This window comes from Phocoena sinus, chromosome 7 (genome assembly GCF_008692025.1).
Source record: "Phocoena sinus isolate mPhoSin1 chromosome 7, mPhoSin1.pri, whole genome shotgun sequence".
Lineage (NCBI taxonomy): Eukaryota > Metazoa > Chordata > Mammalia > Artiodactyla > Phocoenidae > Phocoena > Phocoena sinus.
Window position 1 is genome coordinate 30,136,614 of NC_045769.1, and position 22,295 is coordinate 30,158,908.

The 22,295-nt window shown below is 37.2% G+C and overlaps 1 protein-coding gene across 3 annotated transcripts in view; it reads left to right on the forward strand.

Annotated features, from left to right (window-relative positions):
• NDUFS1 (NADH:ubiquinone oxidoreductase core subunit S1) overlaps positions 1-18,349 on the forward strand; it is a 33,576-nt gene extending 15,227 nt beyond the window's left edge. For 2 of the 3 annotated variants that reach the window (XM_032636750.1, XM_032636751.1), the window contains exons 13-19: positions 3,565-3,694; positions 6,660-6,820; positions 11,289-11,443; positions 13,057-13,232; positions 13,914-14,048; positions 14,152-14,224; positions 15,982-17,741. In XM_032636750.1, coding sequence (XP_032492641.1) covers positions 3,565-3,694; positions 6,660-6,820; positions 11,289-11,443; positions 13,057-13,232; positions 13,914-14,048; positions 14,152-14,224; positions 15,982-16,073 — 922 coding nt within the window. In that variant the 3' untranslated portion in view covers positions 16,074-17,741. Of the gene's footprint in view, positions 1-3,564; positions 3,695-6,659; positions 6,821-11,288; positions 11,444-13,056; positions 13,233-13,913; positions 14,049-14,151; positions 14,225-15,981 lie in introns of all 3 variants that reach the window. The other variant, XM_032636749.1, reaches the window with a different exon arrangement.
• The last annotated feature ends 3,946 nt before the right edge of the window (positions 18,350-22,295 follow it).

Here is a 22,295-nt window from a genome sequence, read left to right on the forward strand (position 1 = left end):
ATCTTTTTAGTTTGAAATAATTCAAGATACTTGAAATGTTCTTTGTATACCCATTTTTGTGTAATGTTCACCCAATTAGTCGATGTTCATGTTTCATATATTTTTTTATTCTCTCTCCATGTATATATTTGTTTGAATATAACCATCTGAAAGTAGGTTGTAGACATAATGCTCTTTTTATCCCACACTGAGTACTTCTGTGTGGATTTCCTAAGAACAAGGGATATTCTCCATTTAGGAATTTGATTATTTAATCAAGAATTTACTATTGATACAGTATTCTTATCTAATCTATAGTTTGTGTTCAGATTTCACTGATTCTTCCATAATTTCTTTTATAAATTTTTTTTTTCCTGCCCAGGATCCAGTCTGGAGTTACACATTGCAGTCAGTGTCATGACTCTTCAGTCTCCTTTTTTGACATTTTTTTTGAAGAGTACAGGCCAGTTATTTTGTAGAATGACTCTCCATCTTTTTATATCTTAGAGACTTAATAGATCGACCATATAATTGATTGTCTAAACTGGGACACTGTTGAGAGTAGAAAGGGGAGTTGTTAATTACTCCAGGATGACAGGTTAAAACCACCACTGTCTCTGACAAACCAGAGTTACATGGTCACCACATTTATAACTATTTTTGGAGGAGCTGGATCCATACTTCCTTGTCATAGAGAATAAATATGAATGATGTAGTTTGTTTTTTATGAAATTTATTTAAATGGCCTTAATGGATAATTAGGAGGTAACTGACTCTGCTATGTAAGTATGACAAAATAAAAACTACAGATCATTTATTCTAAAATTAAAGTCTTTGTTTATAGCTAGCTTAGAGTTAGCATTCTAACACAGCAAATTAATTCATTGAGTTTCTTTGGTGTGTACGGGCTTACCTCATTTTGTTGCACTTTGCTGTATTGTACTTGCAGATATGGTGTTTTTTTTGCAAATTTAAAGTTTATGGCAGCCCTCATTCAAGTAAGTCTTTTGGTGCCATTTTCCAACAGCATCGGCTCACTTTGTGTCTCTGTCATATTTTGATAATTTTCAAAATATTTCAAACTTTTTCAGTATTATTACATTTTATCATGGTGATCAGTGATCTTTGATGTTAGTGTTGTAATTGTTTTGGGACACCACAAACCATACCCATATAATATGGTGAATTTAATAAATGTTGGTGTGTTTTAATAACCTACAATGGCTTCCAAGTGTCAAAGTGAAAGAAAGAGTTGCACATCTTTTACTTTAAATCAAAAGCTAGAAATGATTAAACTTACTGAAGAAGGCTTGTTGAAAGCCGAGACAGGCCAAAAGATAGACCTCTTGTGCCAGTTAGCCAAGTTGTGAATGCAAAGGAAAAGTTCTTGAGGGAAATTAAAAGTACTACTCCAATGAGCGCATGAATGATAAGAAAGCAAAATAGCCTTATTGCTGATAATGGATAAAGTTTGCGTGGTCTGGATAGAAGATCAAACCAGCCATGACATTCCCTTAAGCCAAACCTGATCCAGAGCAAGGCCCTAACTCTCTTCAATTCTGAAGGCTGAAAGAGGTGAGGAAGCTGCAGAAGAAGAGTTGAAGCTAGCAGAGGTTGTTTCATGAGATTTATGGAAAGAAGCTGTCTCCATAACGTAAAAGGGCAAGGTGAAGCAGCAAGTGTTGATGTAGAAGCTGCAGCAAGTTATCCAGGAGATCTAGCTACGATAATTAATGAAGGTGGCTACACTAAACCACAGATTTTTCAGTGTAGACGAAACAGCCTTATATTGGAAAAAGATGCCATTGCTGGAGAAGGACTTTCATAGTTAGAGAAGAAAAGTCAGTGCTTGGCTTCAGAGCTTCAAAGGACAGACTCTGTTAGGGGCTAATGCACCTGGTGACCTGAAGTTGAAGCCAGTGCTCAACTTAACCATTCCAAAAATCCTAGGGCCCTTAAGAATTTTGCTATTCTGCCTGTACTCAGTAAATGGAGCAGCAAAACCTGGATAATAGCACATCTGTTTGCAACATGGGTTACTCAATATTTTAAGCCCATTGTTGAGACCTACTGCTCAGAAAAAAAGATTCCTTTCAAAATATTACTGCTAATTGATAATTGCACCTGATCACCCAAAAGCTCTGATGGAGATATACAATGAGATTAATGTTGTTTTGTGCCTGCTAACACAACGTCCATTCTGCAGCTCATGGATCAAGGAGTAAGATTTTTGGGTCTTATTATTGAGAAATACATTCATAAGGCTGTAGCTGCCATAGCTAGTGATTCTACTGATGGAAAGTAAATTGAGAACCTGGAAAGGATTCACCATTCTAGATGCCATTAAGAACATTCTTGATGGCTTCCCTGGTGGCGCAGCGGTTGAGAGTCCACCTGCCGATGCAGGGGACGCGGGTTCATGCCCGGGTCCGGGAAGATCCCACATACCGCCTAGTGGCTGGGCCCATGAGCCATGGTGGCTGAGCCTGCGCATCTGGAGCCTGTGGTCCACAGCGGGAGAGGCCACAACAGTGAGAGGCCCGCAAAAAAAAAAAAAAAAAAAAAAGAACATTCTTGAGTCATTGGAAGAGGTCAAGATATCAGTGTTAAAAAGGAGTTTGGAAGAAGTTGATTCCAAACCTCCTGGATTACTTTGAGGGGCTCAGGACTTCAGCTGAGGAAGTAACTGCAGATGTGGTGGAAATAGAGAACCAGAATTAGAAGTAGAGTCTGAGGATGTGACTGCATTGCTGCAATCTCATGATAAAACTTTAATGGATGAAGAGTTGCTTCTTATGGATGAGCAAAAAAAGTAGTTTCTTGATATAGGATCTATTCCTGGTGAATTCTGTGAAGAAATTGTTGAAATGACAACAGTGGATTTAGAATATTACATAAATTTAAGTTGATAAAGCAGCAGCCAGATTTGAAAGGATTGACTCCCAATTGTGAAAGAATTTCTACCGTGGGTAAAATGCCATCAAACAGCACTGCACGCTACAGAGAAATTGTTCATGAAAGGAAGAGATCATCGGTGCGGCACACTTCATTACTGTCTTATTCTAAGAAACTGCCACAGCTAGCCCAGCCTTCAGCAACCACCACCCTGATCAAAGTCAGCAGCCATCAGCACGAGGCAAGATTCTCCACCAGCAAAAAGATTTCCATTCACTCAAGGTTCATACGATGTTTAGCATGTTTTTAGCAATAAAGTATTTTTTAATTAAGGTGTGTATATTGTTTTTCTGACATAATGATTTTGTACACTTAATAGACTGCAGTGTAGTGTAAATATAACTTTTATATGCACCAGGGAACCAAAAGATTTGTGTGACTTGCTTTATTGTGATACTTTATTTTGTGGTCTGGGAAGGAACCAACAATATCTCCAAGGTATGCCTGTATTTTTTACAACACTTTATTTTTGAAAGGTATGCAATAATATCTGTTAAAGTTAAATGTTCTGGGAGGGCTTTAGTGCTTTTAACATTTTCTAATTTAAATAGATGTAGCACATAGCATTGAAGAGACCAGTAACTGCTAACTTAGTGATTTAGCTCTAAAAACTCTGTTGTTTTCTTTCAGTTGGCTCCACAATGACTTAAAAGTGGCCCTTATAGGCAGCCCTGTTGATCTCACTTACAGCTACGACCATCTGGGAGATTCTCCCAAAATTCTTCAAGACATTGCTTCGGGCAGCCATCCTTTCAGCCAGGTGCTCTTGAGTTATATGTATCTACTCTTTTTGATTTTTAAGTATTATTTTAAAAATTTATTAGTTTTGGAATAATATGTGATTGCTGTTAAAAACTATGTATATATAGCAACATAGAAAATAATATATAAGAAAGTAAACTATCCAAAATCCCACTACCCCAAACAAGCATTGATGAAACATCATACAGTCATTTCTCTATTCATATATAGAGCAAGATGGATGGATAGGTAAACAAAAATGAAATCATACTTACATTTTTATTTATCAGAGTTTAATTTTACTCGAAGTTATCATTAAAAAATGAAGTAAAACTGAAAGAATTAAACTTTAAACTTCAGTGAAATCTTTCTTTACAGCAAGGGTTATTATTCCTAAAGAAATTTCACCAGTTTTTGTTTGTTTTTTATTTATTTATTTTTTTTGTCCACACCACGCGGCATGTGGGATCTTACTTCCCGGACCAGGGATCGAACCCATGCCCCTTGCAGTGGAAGTGTGGGGTCTTAACCACTGGACCACCAGGGAAGTCCCGCACCAGTTTTTTTTACATGACTTTTTCATTACTAAGTTCTTTATTTACATTCATTTAATTGCCATCTGGAGTTTAGAGCTTTTGGGTTTGTTTTTGTTTGTTTGTTTTTGTTTTCAAGAGGAGATGTAAGTGCACCATTCCTTGAGTTCTTTCTTGCTTGAGAATGTTTATTTTATTCCTGAAGAGAGCCTTGACAGGATATAAAGATCTAGGGTTATACTTTTTTTTCCCCTCTGAACTTTATAGATACTGCCTTTTGTAACTGTGGAGAAGCCCAGTGTCAGCCATAGTCTCTTCCAATCCTGTCCTATTTTTTGTTGTTGTTGTCTAGATACTTTCTTATTGATACTTCATGCTTGATTTTTTATCTTTGAAATTTAGTAACTTCACTAGAATGTGTCTTACCGATGGTGGTTCTCTACCATTTTTTTTTTAACGGGACATGCAGCTTTCAGTCTGAAGATTCAAGATTCTCTTTCTTTTAGGAGTTGTGTGTGTGTGTGTGTGTGTGTGTGTGTGTGATATGTGGGATGGTGATTGTTAAAAAAATGTAAAAGGTTTCTGTTTCTCACATAACAGCGGTTCTGAAGGTAAGCAGTTTGACAGATGGTGCAGTTGTCCAAGGATGTCATCAAGGCAGGAGCCTACCTTCCTGTGTGAGCCTCTCCTCATGGTTCCAGGATGGTTGCTTTACTGACAGCTTCAGGTGTAGGCAAGAAGAAAGTCAAGTGTGAGGGGACAAAGCAGCCAAACCCAACTTCTTTGTCTGTCGGTTTTGAATAACATCATTATTGTTACTGTGATCAAAAGTATTTTTTTTTTAATGTATTGAGAAGAATCCTTCTCTTCTCTCTAGTTCACATCCCCATGCCCCAGAAGGTGATGAGTGTTCGTCAGGAAAGTTTTCTTCTCTAATATATTTAAATGTATTTTCTATTAATTAGTGCTTTTTGTTAAGAACTCTTAACAGTGCAGATATTGGATCTCCTCTTCTATCTTTTCTTGTCATTTTTTCTTTACTTTTTGTTCTTTTTCAGTTTATTTTATATAATTTCATATAAACTCTCTTTCTTGTCCCAGTATTTATAGTCATGTTTAATTCTGTTTTTTATTGTTTCTGGAATGATTTTCATTTCTGCTTTGTTTCTCTTCTAGTTCTTTCTTGAATTCTCTGATGAAAACCTTCCATAATACTCTCTATTATGTAACTTCTCTGAGCTCTTTTTTTAAGTGAGGAATTGTTTTTCATTTTCTTTGAGGCTATTGAAAACTGTTTCTTATTTTTTTGAGGCTACTGAAAGCTCTTCACATTTCCTTGGGAAATTCCTCTTGTGAATGTCCTCCTTTTTGTAGTATCTAGGCATAATTCTCATGCTGATTCATTGATTGGGTCCAGCTATTTATTGAAGAATGACACAGAAGATGGGCAGGAGAGTGAACTGTTATAGTCTACAGCTTTACTTCTAATTTTTCCATCCTCCACTGTATGTACAGTTTCTTTTGCACTTGGGATGCATTTCCTCTCAGTTTTTGGTATTCAAGTAGTTACTGTGGTTTAAAGCAAAGCCCTTAACTTTAAGGTATTCTGCATTGTGATGTAGTGATCATTGCTTTCCCTACCTTCTCCTCCCTGCCTGGGGCATTTAGAGACTAGATGGACTATAGTAGACATGGTACTTCAGCATGGTTTCTCCTGTTACAAAGTATCACCTGAACCTCTGTATGGACATTCCTCAATTTTTTCTGGGACCTATCCATAGTCATTCTGACCAAAGGATGTTTGGCTAGAGTTTGCATTCCCAATGATTCCTTTTTGAAAATCTGTTTTATTTGATACTAGTTTAGCTATTTCACAGTAGCATTGGCAAGAGATTTTTGAGTAAATCTGGTTGTTTGTATATCCATATGTCGACTAGCAAATTAAGACATTCACATTAGAACTAAAACTTGGGACAGCATATTATAGATGCAAATTTGGTTAGATTTAGTTACTTCTAATGTTTGTTTATTTTATTTTATTTTTTAAAGCTAATTCTTTTTATTTCTTTTTTTTTTTTTTTTTTTGCGGTACGCGGGCCTCTCACTGTCGTGGCCCCTCTCCCGTTGCGGAGCACAGGCTCCGGACGCGCAGGCTCAGCGGCCATGGCTCACGGTCCCAGCCGCTCCGCGGCATGTGGGATCTTCCCGGACCAGGGCACAAACCCGTGTCCCCTGCATCGGCAGGCAGACTCTCAACCACTGTGCCACCAGGGAAGCCCTTTATTTTATTTTTTAATTAATTTTTATTGGAGTTTAGTTGCTTTACAATGTTATGTTAGTTTCTGCTGTACAGCAAAGTGAATCAGTTATACATACACATTTATTCTCTCTTTTTTAGATTTCCTTCCCACTTCTAATGTTTTTTTAAATGAAAGTTCTTTTTTCTTAAAGGTCCTAAAGGAAGCTAAAAAACCAATGGTGGTTTTAGGCAGTTCTGCCCTCCAAAGAAATGATGGGGCAGCAATTCTTGCAGCTGTTTCCAACATTGCTCAAAAGATTCGGATGAGTAGTGGTGTTACTGGTGATTGGAAAGTTATGAATATCCTTCATAGGTAAGTTGAGTAGTTGTTTTTTTTTTTGTTTTTTTTGCGGTACGCAGGCCTCTCACTGTTGTGGCCTCTCCCGTTGTGGAGCACAGGCTCTGGACGCGTAGGCTCAACGGCCATGGCTCACGGGCCTAGCCACTCCGTGGCATGTGGGATCTTCCCGGACCGGGGCACGAACCCGTGTCCCCTGCATCGGCAGGCGGACTCTCAACCACTGCGCCACCAGGGAAGCCCGAGTAGTTGTTTTATAATCTATAATTTTGTGTATATTTTGTGTACACTGTCACATTTAGATTTACAAACAACTTAATATTTAGCGACATTTAGTGACATTATCTCAGTAGCAGATGTGAAATAGAAACCTTTATTTTGTGTGAGAAGAAGCCAAGATAGTAAATAATATTAAAAATATCCAAATTGCAGTAAGTGCTAAAAAATCTTAAAAATCTGTATCATATTAATATACTGTGGTTCAAAAATTGCAATAAGTCCTCTGACTTTTAAATGATAAAAATGTAAGCTGGGCTTCCCTGGTGGCGCAGTGGTTGAGAGTCTGCCTGCCAATGCAGGGGACGGGGGTTCGGGCCCTGGCCCGGGAAGATCCCACATGCCGCAAAGCAGCTAAGCCTGTGTGCTGCAACTGCTGAGCCTGTGCTCTGGAGCCTGCGAGCCGCGGCTGCTGGGCCCATGTGCCACAACCACTGAAGCCTGCACACCTGGAGCCTATGCTCTGCAGCGGTGGGGGTGAGGGGGAAGAGGGGGCACCACAGTGAGAGGCCTGCGCGCCACGGTGGGGAGTGGCCCACGCTCGCCGCGGCTGGAGGGAGCCTGCCCGCAGCACCGGGGACCCAACGCAGCCAAAAATAAATAAATTTATTAAAAAAAAAAACAAATGTAAGCTAACGTGAGAATTCAAATAAAGTGAGGTTTTTCTCTGACAATATCAGTAGTGCAGATTTATTTAGAAAAGTTGGAAAGAGAAGAAAGAATACAAAAATGGAAGTTATCCATAGTTCACAATCTGTAGATAATTACTGTTGCAGTTTTTGTGTGCTTTGTTCTGGGTTTCTTTGTGTGTGTATATAAATATTTTTTTAGTTATATAGTTGAAGTCATACTGCGTATGCAATTTTGTGTCCTGATTTTGATTGATTTTCATTACCAAACAAGAATTTCCTCATGATTAGAAATTCTTTATAAACATAAACATTAATGGCTGTATAATATGAATATATATAATTTTTTTAACCTTTCCTTCGTCTTAACATGTAATTCATTTTGCATTAGTGAATGAATTTCCAATTTCCCATAATCCTTTCTACCTTAAGTATTTTTCAAATCTTCAAATTTGCTTAAGGATTGAGGCTAAACACTTTTAAGTTTGCTAAGCAAACTTTTTTAAATTTAAAAGTGTTCAAATGCATTCTTAAACATTAGTTTCAGTGTTGTATTTCCCCACTTATTGGTTTAATTTGGCATTGTAGTTCATCACGTAAACATTTTTTTTTTGACTTTTTTAAAATTTTTGGCTGTGTTGGGTCTTCGCTGCTGTGCCCGGGCTTTCTCTAGTCGTGGCGAGTGGGGGCTACTCTTTTGTTGAGGTGTGCAGGCACCTCATTGTGGTGGCTTCTCTTGTTGCAGAGCATGGGCTCTAGGCGCGCGGGCTTCAGTAGTTGTGGCACGCGGGCTCAGTGGTTGTGGCTCGTGGGCTCTAGAGCACAGGCTCAGTAGTTGTGGCGCACAGGCTCAGCTGCTCTAAGGCATGTGGGATCCTCCTGGACCAGGGATTGAACCCATGTCCCCTGCATTGGCAGGCGGACTCCTAACCACTGTGCCACTAGGGAAGTCCCAAAAACTTTATATTTTTAAAATAGTTTATTTGCATTGACCACCTCTAGATCCTTTCTAGCCACAATTTTTAGCATTTTAGAATTTTTAGAATAGAAAAGAGACTAGATATTTTTTTATTTTTAATTCACTTTTGAATCCATGTCTTTATTAATTTTTTTTGTTTGTTTTTACTGAATGGGTACTTAATAACGTTTTAAGAAAAATTTCTGTGTCTAACAATGTCTTTCTGATTCCTTCTCACAGATGACCACTTGGCTAGATACAAAGATCACAAGTTGTTTCCTTTAATACTCAGTATTTTTTTCACCTTTCTTTCACGTTTTAGAGAAGATCTCATCTAATCTGAGTTTTGTCTGTGATTATAACCTGATTTTATATATGTATGTGTTTTTGTCCACTTACTTTTTTGGATTCCTTTTTTTTGATGTTAGAATTTTCTACTAGAATATAACTGAGTGACATTCATTTGACATTACCTCTGCCTGGGAATATCATAGAACTCTCCATTTTCAAATTGAAATTTTTGATATGGCTTTTCCTTTTAAGTTCAGAAGAAGCCCGTTGGTTTACTTTTACATTGTTATTTGGTCTCATGCAGAAGCTTCTATTTGTTATGCGTTGGTTGGCCCTTCAGACTTTTATCTCTTATCTTTTTTCTCCTAATTTTTCTCACTTTTTTTCTATGTTTAGGTAGAATTTCTTATACTCTGTCATTTGTGAGTTTTCATTATGGAGCGCACTGACATCTTTGTAATTTTTAATTGATTAACCTTGTTTTTTATTTCACTTCATTCTTACCTGTTTTCCTTTTCATGAAAATTCAATGTACTTTATTAGGACATACCCTTTAATGCTTGTTGAGAACATGAAACAGATATTTTAAAACCTTTTCTTTCTTTCCCTTTTTTTTTTTTTTGGATATTTGTTTATCTATTTATCTATCTATTTATTTATTTATTTATTTTGCTGTGCTGGGTCTTAGTTGCAGCACGCGGTATCTTCATTGTGGCATGCAGGGTCTTTTAGTTGCGGCACGTGGGATCTTTAGTTGCAGCATGCGAACTCTTAGTTGCGGCTTGTGGGATCTATTTCCCTGACCAACAGTCGAACCCAGGCCCACTGCATTGGGAGCTCGGAGTCTTAGCCACTAGACCACCAGGAAAGTCCCTTGTCTTTATTTCTTATAGTAAGTTTATTTCAGAGTAAAGCATATTTTCTAATTCTTGGAGAATCTTTTAATCCTTTTTTTGTTTACTGATCATTCTCACAGAGGCAAACTTAGGTTACTTAGTTTGTTTTCCAAGATGAGGTGGGCTCTGTCATAAGTTAGTGCGTGAGTCTCTGCTCAGATCTTTGAGAGACATCCAGGCTTAGAATGAGAGACATTAAAAAAAAATATTGTGTAGGTGGGGCGGCAGGGGGGAGCTAAGTTTTGAAATTGAACTTGGGAAGTGTGAGTTCTCTAACTTTGTTCATTTTTAAGATAGATTTGATTGGGAACTCCCTGGCAGTCCAGTGGTTGGGACTCCACACATTCACTGACGTGGACCCAGGTTCAGTCCCTGGTCAGGGAACTAGGATCCTGCCAGCCATGCAGAGTGACAAAAAAAAAAAGATAGATTTTGTTAATTTTGGTCCTTTGCATTCCATGTGAATTTTAGGATCAACTTGTCAGTTTTTGCAAGGGAATTCAGCTGTGATTTTTTGATAGGGATTGCATTAAATCTGTAGATCAATTTGGGAAGTATTGCCATCTTAACAATATTGTCTTCCGATCCATGAACATAGATGTCTTTCCATTTGTTATGGTCTTTAATTTCCTTTGGAGTTGTTTTGTAATTTTCATTATACAAATCTTGCACTTCTTTTGTTAACTTTTTCAAACTATTTTATTCTTTTGCTGTCCCATTAGAGAGTTTGACAGAGCAGCAGCATCTGGTGGGAGTTCGTTTGACCTGCCCTCCTCCCTTACCAAATAACGTAAAACCCAACTAGCTTTATTCACTGTAGGTCCCCAAAATGGCTACTATCTCTTATAAGAAAATTAACAATAGCAAACTAGACCAAAGATTCCCAAATTTTCAAAGTATAGTTTGAAACTTTTTCTTTAAAAGATTATTATCTGCTTGTAATAGTAATATATGTTAATTGAAAAAATTCCATAAGAACATACAACAGTATACTAATTATAGTTTTCTCTGAATTAGTTTTATGAGTGGTGTTTAAATTTTTCCCTTTTGGTTTTCAAAATCATCTAATTTTTCTCTAATGACTGTGCTTGACTTATCAAGTCTTACTGTATTGAATAAAAATCAACTAAAAAAAAAAAAAAATCAACTTAAGACGATTGCAGTTGGCATAAAGTTTCCAGAATTAGTCCATTAAGTATTACTTCATGAAGAAACAATGTCCTAAGCATCTTATTTACTTTTTTGCCATTCTTAAAACAGTAAAAGACAGCTGCTTCTGGTTTTGACATCTATTTCAAATGGGTAAAAACAATGAGGGAAGATCTTTGACAGCATTGAATAGAAAAGAGACTAGGTATCATTTCAAGAATCACATTTAAATTTTTATAATGAAAACACAACAAGTATGCTAAAAACTCGTACTTGTTTTACAGGATTGCAAGCCAAGTAGCTGCTTTGGACCTTGGCTATAAACCTGGGGTGGACGCAATTCGGAAGAACCCTCCCAAAGTGCTGTTTCTCCTGGGAGCAGATGGAGGTTGTATTACTCGACAGGATTTGCCAAAGGATTGTTTCATTATTTATCAAGGTTAGTAGCATCTGTGGCACTAGAAACAGAAGAGAATAGTACATTGTGTATATTAGGAACTGTATGGCAATATATTTAGTGGATTGAATATTTTCCACTTGAGAATTTCCCTACACACACACCAATTTTAAAAACATATTTGTTAATATGTATTTTTATAGATATTTAAAAGTTTTAGATTTTATATTTAAAAAAATACGTTTACAAAAAATAGGTTTATTAGTTACATAGTTGCTATTGCTATTAAGAATTATCACCTCATGGTTTTTTTTTGTTTTTTTTGTTTTTGCGTTACGCGGGCCTCTCACTGTTGTGGCCTCTCCCGTTGCGGAGCACAGGCTCCGGACACGCAGGCTCAGTGGACATGGCTCACGGGCCTAGCCGCTCCACGGCATGTGGGATCTTCCCAGACCGGGGCACGAACCCGTGTCCCCTGCATCGGCAGATGGACTGTCAACCACTGCGCCACCAGGGAAGCCCCACCTCATGTTTTTTAATAACAAATAATTAGAAGAAACCTAAATGCCCCCAGTAATAGTAATTTAAATTATGAAATATTATGTAACATTAAATTCAGTTTTTCACAGAATATTTAGTGTTATTATATAATCAAGGGGAAGCTTTTTTATATATATAAACAGTGTAAAAGTTAGAAAATCACGAGTCCTGTGTCATAAGACACTTAATGAATTATATTTAATAGCACTCCTTTGGTTTTTTTGTGTTTGACTCATTTTCTTGAACTCTAACTCATTGCAAATGTAATCAAGCCTCTTTGGAATAAATGGAGTCGAGTATTCCTGGATATTTTATAGAGAAAAGTATTATATAACTTTTCACTTCATTTAACACAAACACCATACACTTATACTAGGCTTTTTATTGCCATGCCACATAAAAAGCATTATGTAATATTTCGTATCTTTAGTTTAATAAAGTTAAACTAAAATGCATAAACTAAAATCCTGTCCTAGTTCTATCCAGAGATAATCATTGATGATGGTCTAGATAGATGCACAGTTCATATGTACTTCTATGCATATGCAAATATGTACATATGCAAACATGTACATTGGCTTTTCTTTCAATTAACTAAAGTTTCTTTTTTCTTCCAACACTTCTGTTAAACTTTTAATGAGTGATAGTCTTTCAGCATACTATTTTCTGTAATCTTCTGTTTATGCTCTTAATCACACTCCTGTATGTCATACTCGTGACACTTTTTGTTCCTCCACCATTTCAGTTTACTTTACCAAATTCCACTAACATACATCTGAGCATTTCCACTTTATAATGATCAAGAGAAATGATACACCTAGTTGCCCATAATATGTGTGTTTATGCTGTTATACGTATTTGTGTATTTGCAAAAATTAATCTGGGAAGACACATACCAAATGCTTTCACAATAGTTTTCTTTGGGAAGGGAGTTTAACTGTGGGCAAAGTGGGCTTTAATTTTTATTCCAAATACTTCAATACTATATTGTTTTAATTTTTAAAACACTTATAATTATAAAAATGTAATTTTAAAAGTATATATACTGTGTTCATGTATAATACCTAATCAGCTTTGTGCTAAAATGTGGTTTGCCATTTTCCATCTTTTCACAGGACATCATGGTGATGTTGGAGCTCCTATAGCGGATGTTATTCTCCCCGGCGCTGCTTACACAGAGAAGTCTGCTACTTATGTCAATACTGAGGGCCGAGCTCAGCAGACTAAAGTAGCAGTGACACCTCCTGGCTTGGCAAGAGAAGACTGGAAAATTATAAGAGCCCTTTCTGAGGTATTTGTCCTTAGTGATGCTGCTAATGGAATGTTTGACATGTTAGCTTGTCAGAATGATTTTCAAAGTCAAGGAAGATGCACGTCTGAAATGCAGAGATGACTTGAATAATCTCTGTAGGAAAAACGTGTTCAGAAAATGGGGATTTGGGGAATTCCCTGGAGGTCCAGTGGTTAGGATGCCACACTTTCACTGCCAAGGGCGCGGGTTTGATCCCTGGTGGGGGAACTACGATCCCACAGGCCACGTGGTGTGGGCGAAAAAAAAAAAATGGGGATTTGAAATAGGTGTTTTTACTTTTGACTTGTCTTTTTAACTCTTTGACTATAAAAAGAAGCATCATGAGATTTAAAATAATAATATATAGTTGTCTATCAACTTTATATATGAGCAATAGCAGGTTAGCCAAAGCATTCAAATTTAGCAAAGCATTTCTTTATTTCATAATCAGTGTATTTTCTAAAAACAAATTACTAATGTATTGACAGCTGTTTATGAATTAGAAGAATTATTTACAGTAGTATTCCCCACTTAACCACCTGCTTAATATACATACAAATGGACACCAATATATTTTTCATAGTAGTACTGCATTATTTTACCATAGTTGCAATGATGTATTATTTGAAATATTTAAGTATTAATGGTTTATGTCAATTTTTGGAACCTTTTATGTTATAGATTGCAGGTATGACTCTTCCATATGATACTCTGGATCAAGTAAGGAACAGATTGGAAGAAGTCTGTCCTAATCTTGTTCGATATGATGATGTCGAAGGAGCTAATTATTTCCAGCAAGCAAATGAGCTTTCCAAGGTAAAAACACGCCTATATGCAGTTTTCATAATAATGTATCCTCTGGTGTAACAGTACTAATTTTCAATACTATTATTATTGATCTCTTACTCTCTTTTTGCAGCTAGTGAACCAACACCTTCTTGCTGATCCACTTGTTCCACCTCAGCTAACAATAAAAGACTTCTACATGACAGGTACGCAGTTGTCAGCATGACTGCCAAACATGAAAGGTAGAGAGGAGTAAAATCACCTAATTTAGCATTATGATTCCAACGTGCTAGTGGTAGTATTTGATGTTTTTAATCTCAGAAGATTTTTCAAATATCAGAACTAATGTAACTTTATATTTTCTGATTTTACTCTAATTTTTCTTTCTGAAATGTAAATAGTGTTTGAAAATCCAAGAATTAACAGATTTTTAAATATAAAATTTTACTACTGTATGAAGAGTTACTGTGTAGCAATTTAGGGAGAATTTTCTAAGTGACAAACATCTGTGAAGGTTTTTCTGAGAATTACAGTAGAAGAATCAAAACACTAAAATGTGAAACATGCTAAATGGTGCTTCTGATGTAAATTGTTAAGAATGTGCTTAAGGAATGCAGACTAACAAACTTGTTTACTACAGATATTACAACACTTGATATAACATCTAGGTTATGAGATAGTTGATAGACAATTTAAAATAATTTTCTGTCTGAAAGCAGATAGGAGTATATTTTTCAAGTTCTTGGTGCAGTTTGTATCTAAGATTATTATTTTTTAAAATTTTTATTTATTTATTTTTGACTGTATTGAGTCTTTGTTGCCGCATGCAGGCTTCCTCTAGTTGCGATGAGCGGGGGCTACTCTTCTTTGAGGTGTGCGGGCTTGTCATTGTGGTGGCTTCTCTTGTTGCAAAGCATGGACTCTAGGTGCACAGGCTTCAGTTGTGTCACGCAGGCTCAGTATTTGCAGCTCATGGGCTCTAGAGCACAGGCTCAGTAGTTGTGGCACACGGGCTTAGTTGTTCCACGGCATGTGGGATCTTCCCGGACCAGGGCTTGAACCCGTGTCCCCTGCATTGGCAAGCGGATTCTTAACCACTGTGCCACCAGGGAAGCCCTAAGATTATTATTATTGTTATTATTATTTTTGCTGTACGCGGGCCTCTCACTGTTGTGGCCTCTCGCATTGCGGAGCACAGGCTCTGGATGCACAGGCTCAGCGGCCATGGCTCATGGGCCCAGCCGCTCCGCAGCATGTGGGAACCTCCCAGACCGGGGCACGAACCCGTGTCCCCTAGCATCGGCAGGCGGACTCTCAACCACTGCGCCACCAGGGAAGCCCTCAGATTATTTTTAATAGGTTTTTTTCAGTTGTTTTATAAAAGTTACGTTCATTGTAGAATACATACCTAAGCCCACAAGAGCAAGGAAAAATCACTATGATCCAACTACCCAGAAATAACTATGTTTAACATTTTGGCCAGTCATCCAGGGATATACACATATATTAATATATTTAAACTAAAAATGAGATTACTTATTTACTCTGGGAGAGAGGGTTTGGACAGCTTTATTGAAATATTCACATACATAAAATTCACCCGTAAAGTGAATTCATGGATTTTAGTACACTGTTCTGTAACCTTTTTTCAGTAATGGTATATTGCACATTCTTTTCCTATCTTTAATACTTTTCTATAATATTTTTAATGGTTGCATACTGGCCCTTTGTATGGCTGTGTATAATTATTTAATCATTCCTAGGAGTGCTTATTAAAAGCATTTAGCTATTAAGGGGCTTATCTTCTGAAATTATTGATTTTACAATGTTTATGTATAGTTACATAGAGTCTTCTAGTCTTTTTTGTTGTTGTTGTTCCTGAATATGTGCAACAGGAAAGTTTTACTGTGTGCTTCTTTTGAAGTTGTGTTATCAAAACGCACATTTTCTTGATATCTTTCAGATTCAATTAGCAGAGCCTCACAGACAATGGCTAAATGTGTCAAAGCTGTCACAGAGGGTGCCCATGCAGTAGAGGAACCATCCATATGCTGAAACATCTCCTAGCACCCAGTTAGTTAAAGGACAGTTACGTTGGCATGATCTCTTAGAGGTGTATCTCTCTAAAAAATAATCTAAATAATGTAATATTTAAGGTTATACCATGCTTTATTTGAAAACGATATTGCAATTGTCAAAGAACTTTGAGGTTTCCAAACATTTATGTATTGCGTGTAAACGTTAAATAGTTTAATAAACATGTATAGATGCCCTTTCATGTAAAAGCACTGATAATCTTTGTGACATAAAAAAGAAAATCCTTAAAATATGAATTTTTGTTTATCTTCATTGATCACTTATGTTTGTAAAATGGATGAAATAATAGCTCCATTAGGACCTATTTTTTTCTAGTGCTAAAGAAAAGATTTAAGTATTCTGTGAAGCTGGGTAAATAGAAAATATATATAATATAATCATACATCAGATGTATATCTTGGACAGCGCTAATAATAATCATAATAATGAAGGCTAATGATTATTCAGGATTTTCTACATACTAAGCACTCTGGCTTTACATACATTATATTGTTTTGTCCTTTTACATCCCTGTCAGCCAGTATTTCATTTTACAGGTGAAGAAACTAAAGCCCATGGATATTGGGTAGCTTGCCCAAGGCCACAGCAAAAGAGTCATAGAATCAAGCCTGGTTCTCTGACTTCAAAGCCCATTGTTCTTAACTGCTGCACATAATTTCCTCCCATTAGTACAGATTCCATAGGTTGTTACGTCTAAGAATCAGTATTGAGAAGCTTAATGGATAACACATTTTTCTGTTTTCTCTTGAATCTGTTTATATAATGTCATGGTGATTTATGGGATATTTTTCTTTGTATAATAGGTTGCACACACATACACCCTGGGAATGAGGGAGGTTTCAAGAGACATAATTTAGGTCCTCATTGATGTTCCATATTTATTAACACCGTCTGTAGTATTAAGTCAACTAAATTATTCCAGTAATAAAATACAAAACAGCTCTCATAATTTTCAATTGTCAAAAAAAATTAAAAATTTACAATTAATCTAGGAGATAATCTAATGCTATATTAATTTGTTTTCAAAATCTATGTTCAGAATCCTTTGTTTTGTAATCCTTATTCCTTTTTGCTTTCATCAAAGACTTAGCCCAACTATAGGTTGCGATTTTACTGATATAACAGAGGATAAAAATTTTAGACTATAGTATGTCACCAGTACTTTATCTTCAAAAGTTGTACAAAATTTGTCACCTGTAACAGTTTTTTCAGAATTATTTTATTCACTTCAGTCATGAAGTTGTATACTTTGCTTAAAGTACTTTGCTTAAAATTCTCAGTTGCCTGAAATTGTACAAATTGTATAAATTCTTGCTGAAAGTCTTTGAATTTAATACAAACTTCTTATCTCTCTCTACCTTCTTTATCCCTTAGCACTGTTGCTGACCTCAAGGGGGCAAACACTTTCAGTTTTGTGTTTTGCACAGTACTCTTCAATGAATGAGTGTAGACTTCATAGGATTCTTGGTGAGGGAATATTGCATTCAAATGGAGAAAAGGTGATATATAACTAAGATGGTCCAGGATCCTAGGACTGCCATCTAGGCAGCATGTGTCGAACTTGGAATTCTGTAAAGAATACCTTGTTTGGGCTAAGTAGTACTCAATAAAATATGTTGGTTTTTAGGTAAAGTAAACATGAAAGTCTGTCCCATGGGCGCCTATTAGTCACTTAATGCTAAATATTAAGGTTATTGTGACCATAAACATTGAAGATGGTTGCAAGACTTTCTGAAGAAGAGACCCAGATAGAAGAAAAATACATATAGATGAGAAGAATAACAGCTGATGTAATTTTGATTCTAAGCAACGAGGGAGTCAACAATGAGAAATCTACAAAGGATCAAGGCCAAGTCCTTTTAGGTGAAGACGGAAGACCCTGGAATAATAAATAATACCATTTAGAAAAGATATTCTAATACGTGCCATTAAAGCTTTAAGTACATTGTGTCTAATTTTCGCAAAACCCTGCTAACAATCGGTATTAAGACCCAAGAAGTATCAAATAACTTGCCCATTGTTACCCAGTTAAAGACTAAAGGCAAAAATGTTTAATTAGAGATAGTTTTTACTGTCCCATTTTGCCTCAAAAAACCTTGTGGACCACTATAAGAATTGAATAGATATACAGGAAAAATTTTAAAGCCTAAACTTCATACAGAATGCCCCCCAAATTTATTGTGAATTGTATTATAATGAATACATCAATAAAAAGTATTATACCTTGTTAACAATACTCAGTATACAATAATTTATTATTGTTTGGTGCTGAGTTGCTTAAACACTGTTTCTTGCCAGGTCAGACAGATCTTGTTCAACTTTGGAAATATTACTTGGAAAAATTTAACTATTTCTTCATCTGTAAAATGAGGATAAATGTTCTAATAATTGTACCTACCTCCAACCTTATAGGGTTGTTATGAGGAGCAAGTCAGAAAGCCTCTAAAACTTGCTTGGCCTATTTCCTGACACAGTGAATGCTCAGTGTGCTTAGGGACTGAGAACCATCATAATAGGAAAATGTGTGTTCAGAACTTTGCGGGATGTTTCAGGAGGTTGCAACTAACCATCCATGGGAGCCCTTGAAGTCCCCCTTCTAAGTGAATTGAGTACAAAACGCAATTCCATTGATTGTGAGGGAAAGTCATGCCTAATATAACCTCTAGCTTCTGTTTTCCTAAAGAAATGTATTTCTTTCCTAAGACTTGAGAATTAAATGACTTGTCCAAGGTCAACCTAAGTAACAGAATACTGCTACTACAAACTGTCCACCAGGATTGTGAAGATTAATTTATTATGCAGAGCTCTGCATTTTTTTTTTTTTTTTTTTTTTTGCGGTATGCGGGCCTCTCACTGTTGTGGCCTCTCCCGTTGCGGGGCACAGGCTCCGGACGCGCAGGCCCAGCGGCCATGGCTCACGGGCCCAGCCGCTCCGCGGCATGTGGGATCTTCCCGGTCCGGGGCACGAACCCGCGTCCCCTGCATCGGCAGGCGGACTCTCAACCACTGCGCCACCAGGGAAGCCCCTAGCTCTGCATATTTTGATGGAATTTTTACTAGTCACAGTAAGATTTACTGAGTCTGTTGGATTTTAACCCTTAAAAGAGACTACTTCTGAAAGCAAAAACAAAAAACAATGCAATCAGAAGAGGGAAAACTATATGCTGGTGATAGAAAGGGTACTGAAGAAAAAAAAAAAAAAAAAGGGTACTGAAGGAGGGTAAGAGCTATTGATGTGCATAAAAGGGGACAGGTGAATTCTTTTGCCAACATGAACCTTTGGCTAATATAAACTGTCAGCTTTATTGTTGCTGGAACAAATTACCCCACCAGGATTCAGGCTCCCACAGGGAGAAGAACTAAAGCAGCTTAGCAACGAAAGCAGTGGTAAGAGGTGGTTTTTTTTTTTTAATGTTAACAATGTCATTCATGACCACTGTTAAAATGTCACTAGCAAAGTGATTACAAACCCCTGTTACCAAAGGCCCAGTGTGGCTGGGGAATAGTTCAAGTAGAAATAAATGACACGCATGAGTATGACAATTTTTTAGACATTTTGTAAGGTTAATCCTACCTTAGCATAGCTAGACCTTAGGTTTGTGATTGACCCAACTTTTGGAAACAAGTACATGTGAAAAAAATGAACCTTGATAAAGACATTTTGGAACCAAAAAGGTATGTGTGTATACATATATGGCCACCTTTTATAAAAAGATAAAACAGTAATCCCCAAATAATTTTCTAATAACCAGTATTTTAAAATGTCTTAACAGTTGCACAGTATGTTAGCTTATTTCATTTAGCCCAAGAGACAAGAATGTTGATGATAAATTTGATTAGACCTCAGATCTAGATTGTAAGAGAACAAAGATCTCAGAGCCAAATACCCTTTTGCTTAAAGTGTTTTATGGTTTTTATTACTGAAAAATTTTAAAGTTTAAAGACTTACCTATGACTGATATTCAAACTATGATTGATATTCAAAATCATTGACATCTTAATTTTTTTAAAATAACTTACACTGAAAAGCATATGTTGATATTGAAAAATAGGGTAAAATGTACAGTCTAGAACTAGTAATTAGTTTACAATATTTAATTTGAATTGGTATATAAAGAGATCATGAGATGAATAACAATTTCCTTCTTATTTCTTTTTGGCCATGCTGCACGGCATGCAGGATCTCAGTTCCCCGACCAGGGATGGAACCCATGCTCCCTACAGTGGAAGCACGGAGTCTTAACCACTGGACCACCAGGGAAGTCCCTAATTTCCTTCTTAGACGCATATAATTTCAGATCTGAAAAGGACTGTAGAAAAAAATCTAGTATCACACATACATTTGGTAATTATGGAAATGGAGGCCAAGGAGAATAAGGAGTAAATGAGGGAATAGATCCTGTGATTTGAACCAGCCCTTCCGACTCCCAATTCAGTGACATCTCAAAGCCTGAAACTCAGCTCCAACATTTATTAAAGATTTGCAGAGTATCTGCTGTGTGTGAATACAATATTAAGTATTAGGACTACAAAGAGAAATACATATATGAAAAGTATCTCAGCAGATGCAAAAAAAAAAAAAAACAATTGTGTTTACCTCTAGGTAGTTCAACTAGTCTGAGGAATAGCATAAAGAAAAGGATTGTATGCGTCTATCATTTGAGCATTTAGGGCTTCCCTGGTGGCGCAGTGGTTGAGAGTTCGCCTGCCGATGCCGGGGACATGGGTTCGTGCCCCGGTCCAGGAAGATCCTACGTGCCGCGGAGCGGCTGGGCCCATGAGCCATGGCCACTGAGCCTGCACGTCCGGAGCCTGTGCTCCACAACAGGAGAGGCCACAGCAGTGAGAGGCGGTGTACTGCAAAAAAAAAAACAAAAAACAAAAAACAAAAACACAACATTTGAGCATTTGAAGGCTTTTACAATAAGAATATATTGCTTCTGTAATTTTTAAAAACATTGTTTAAATGAAAAATAGCAAAACAAGACGTTTAAGTTGATGGAAACTAAAAATAGGATGCAAAATTGTATGCATACTACATGTGGTTGGCAGCCTCTAACATGGCCCCAATGATCCTGCCTCCTGGGATTCACACCCTTTTGTCATCTTCGCTCCTTGCGTGTGGGCTAGACTTCCTGATTCACTTCTAATGAATAGGGATGCCTCTGCTGAGATGAAGTTTTAAACAGTCTGTGGTTTCTGTCTTGGGCTCTCTGGTTCTCTCCCTCTCAGATCACTGCCTGCCATGTTGTGAGGATACTTAGGCAGCCTATGGAGAGGCCTCATGTGGTAAGGAAGAGGCCTTCCAGTAACCAAATCAGTGAGCTGAATCCTGGCTGCCAATTGAGTGGAGGTGACTGTAGCCCCAGCCAACAGCCTAATTGCAACCCCATACATTTCTGGATTCCTAACACACAGAAATTATGAGCTAATATTTGTTGTTTTTAACCACGAAATTTTGGGTTATTTTGTTATGCAGTAATAGATAATATACTATGATTACAACCAGGCAAAGGCATACACCAGGGTACCCACATCCAATGACTGACTCACGTGGGAGTATAAAGGCCTGGCCATCTAGACCCAATGGAGGACACTTCTCAAAGGCTGTTTAGCTCTCAAGCGTTCTGTGGGGCTGGCTGAGGCTGTCATTGGACCTGCATTGCAGCCCAACTTTTCCCTCCGCCCACTCCTGCCTTCTTCCTCTCCCTTACAGGTGTTGACCCCCATGGAACTCCTTCATAAATATTTTGCACATTGAATTCTGCTCAGAGTGTGCTACCTGGGGAATCCAAACCGTGACAGCCATGTAGAATATCTATGGATCCTATGTAGGATCCAATATCTGTGAATACGTAGCTGCTCCAATTATCACTATGTCTCAGCCAACAAGAAGAGTGAGCGAGAAGAAGTGGAGGACAAGCACTGATGTTTTATTGACATGACTTGGAAATTGCATCACTTCCATTCACATACCATAGGCAAGACTTATAGCCACTCACCTGCATGAGAGGATGCTGGGAAATGCAGCTTCCAGCTGGACAGCCATCTACTCAACTAAAACAGAAATTCTAAGAGGTGTTCTAGTTGATCTTTTGCTATGTAACAAACCACCCCAAAACTTAGTGGTGTAAAACAACAACCATTTTATTATGCTCATAAGATTCCGTGGATCCAAAA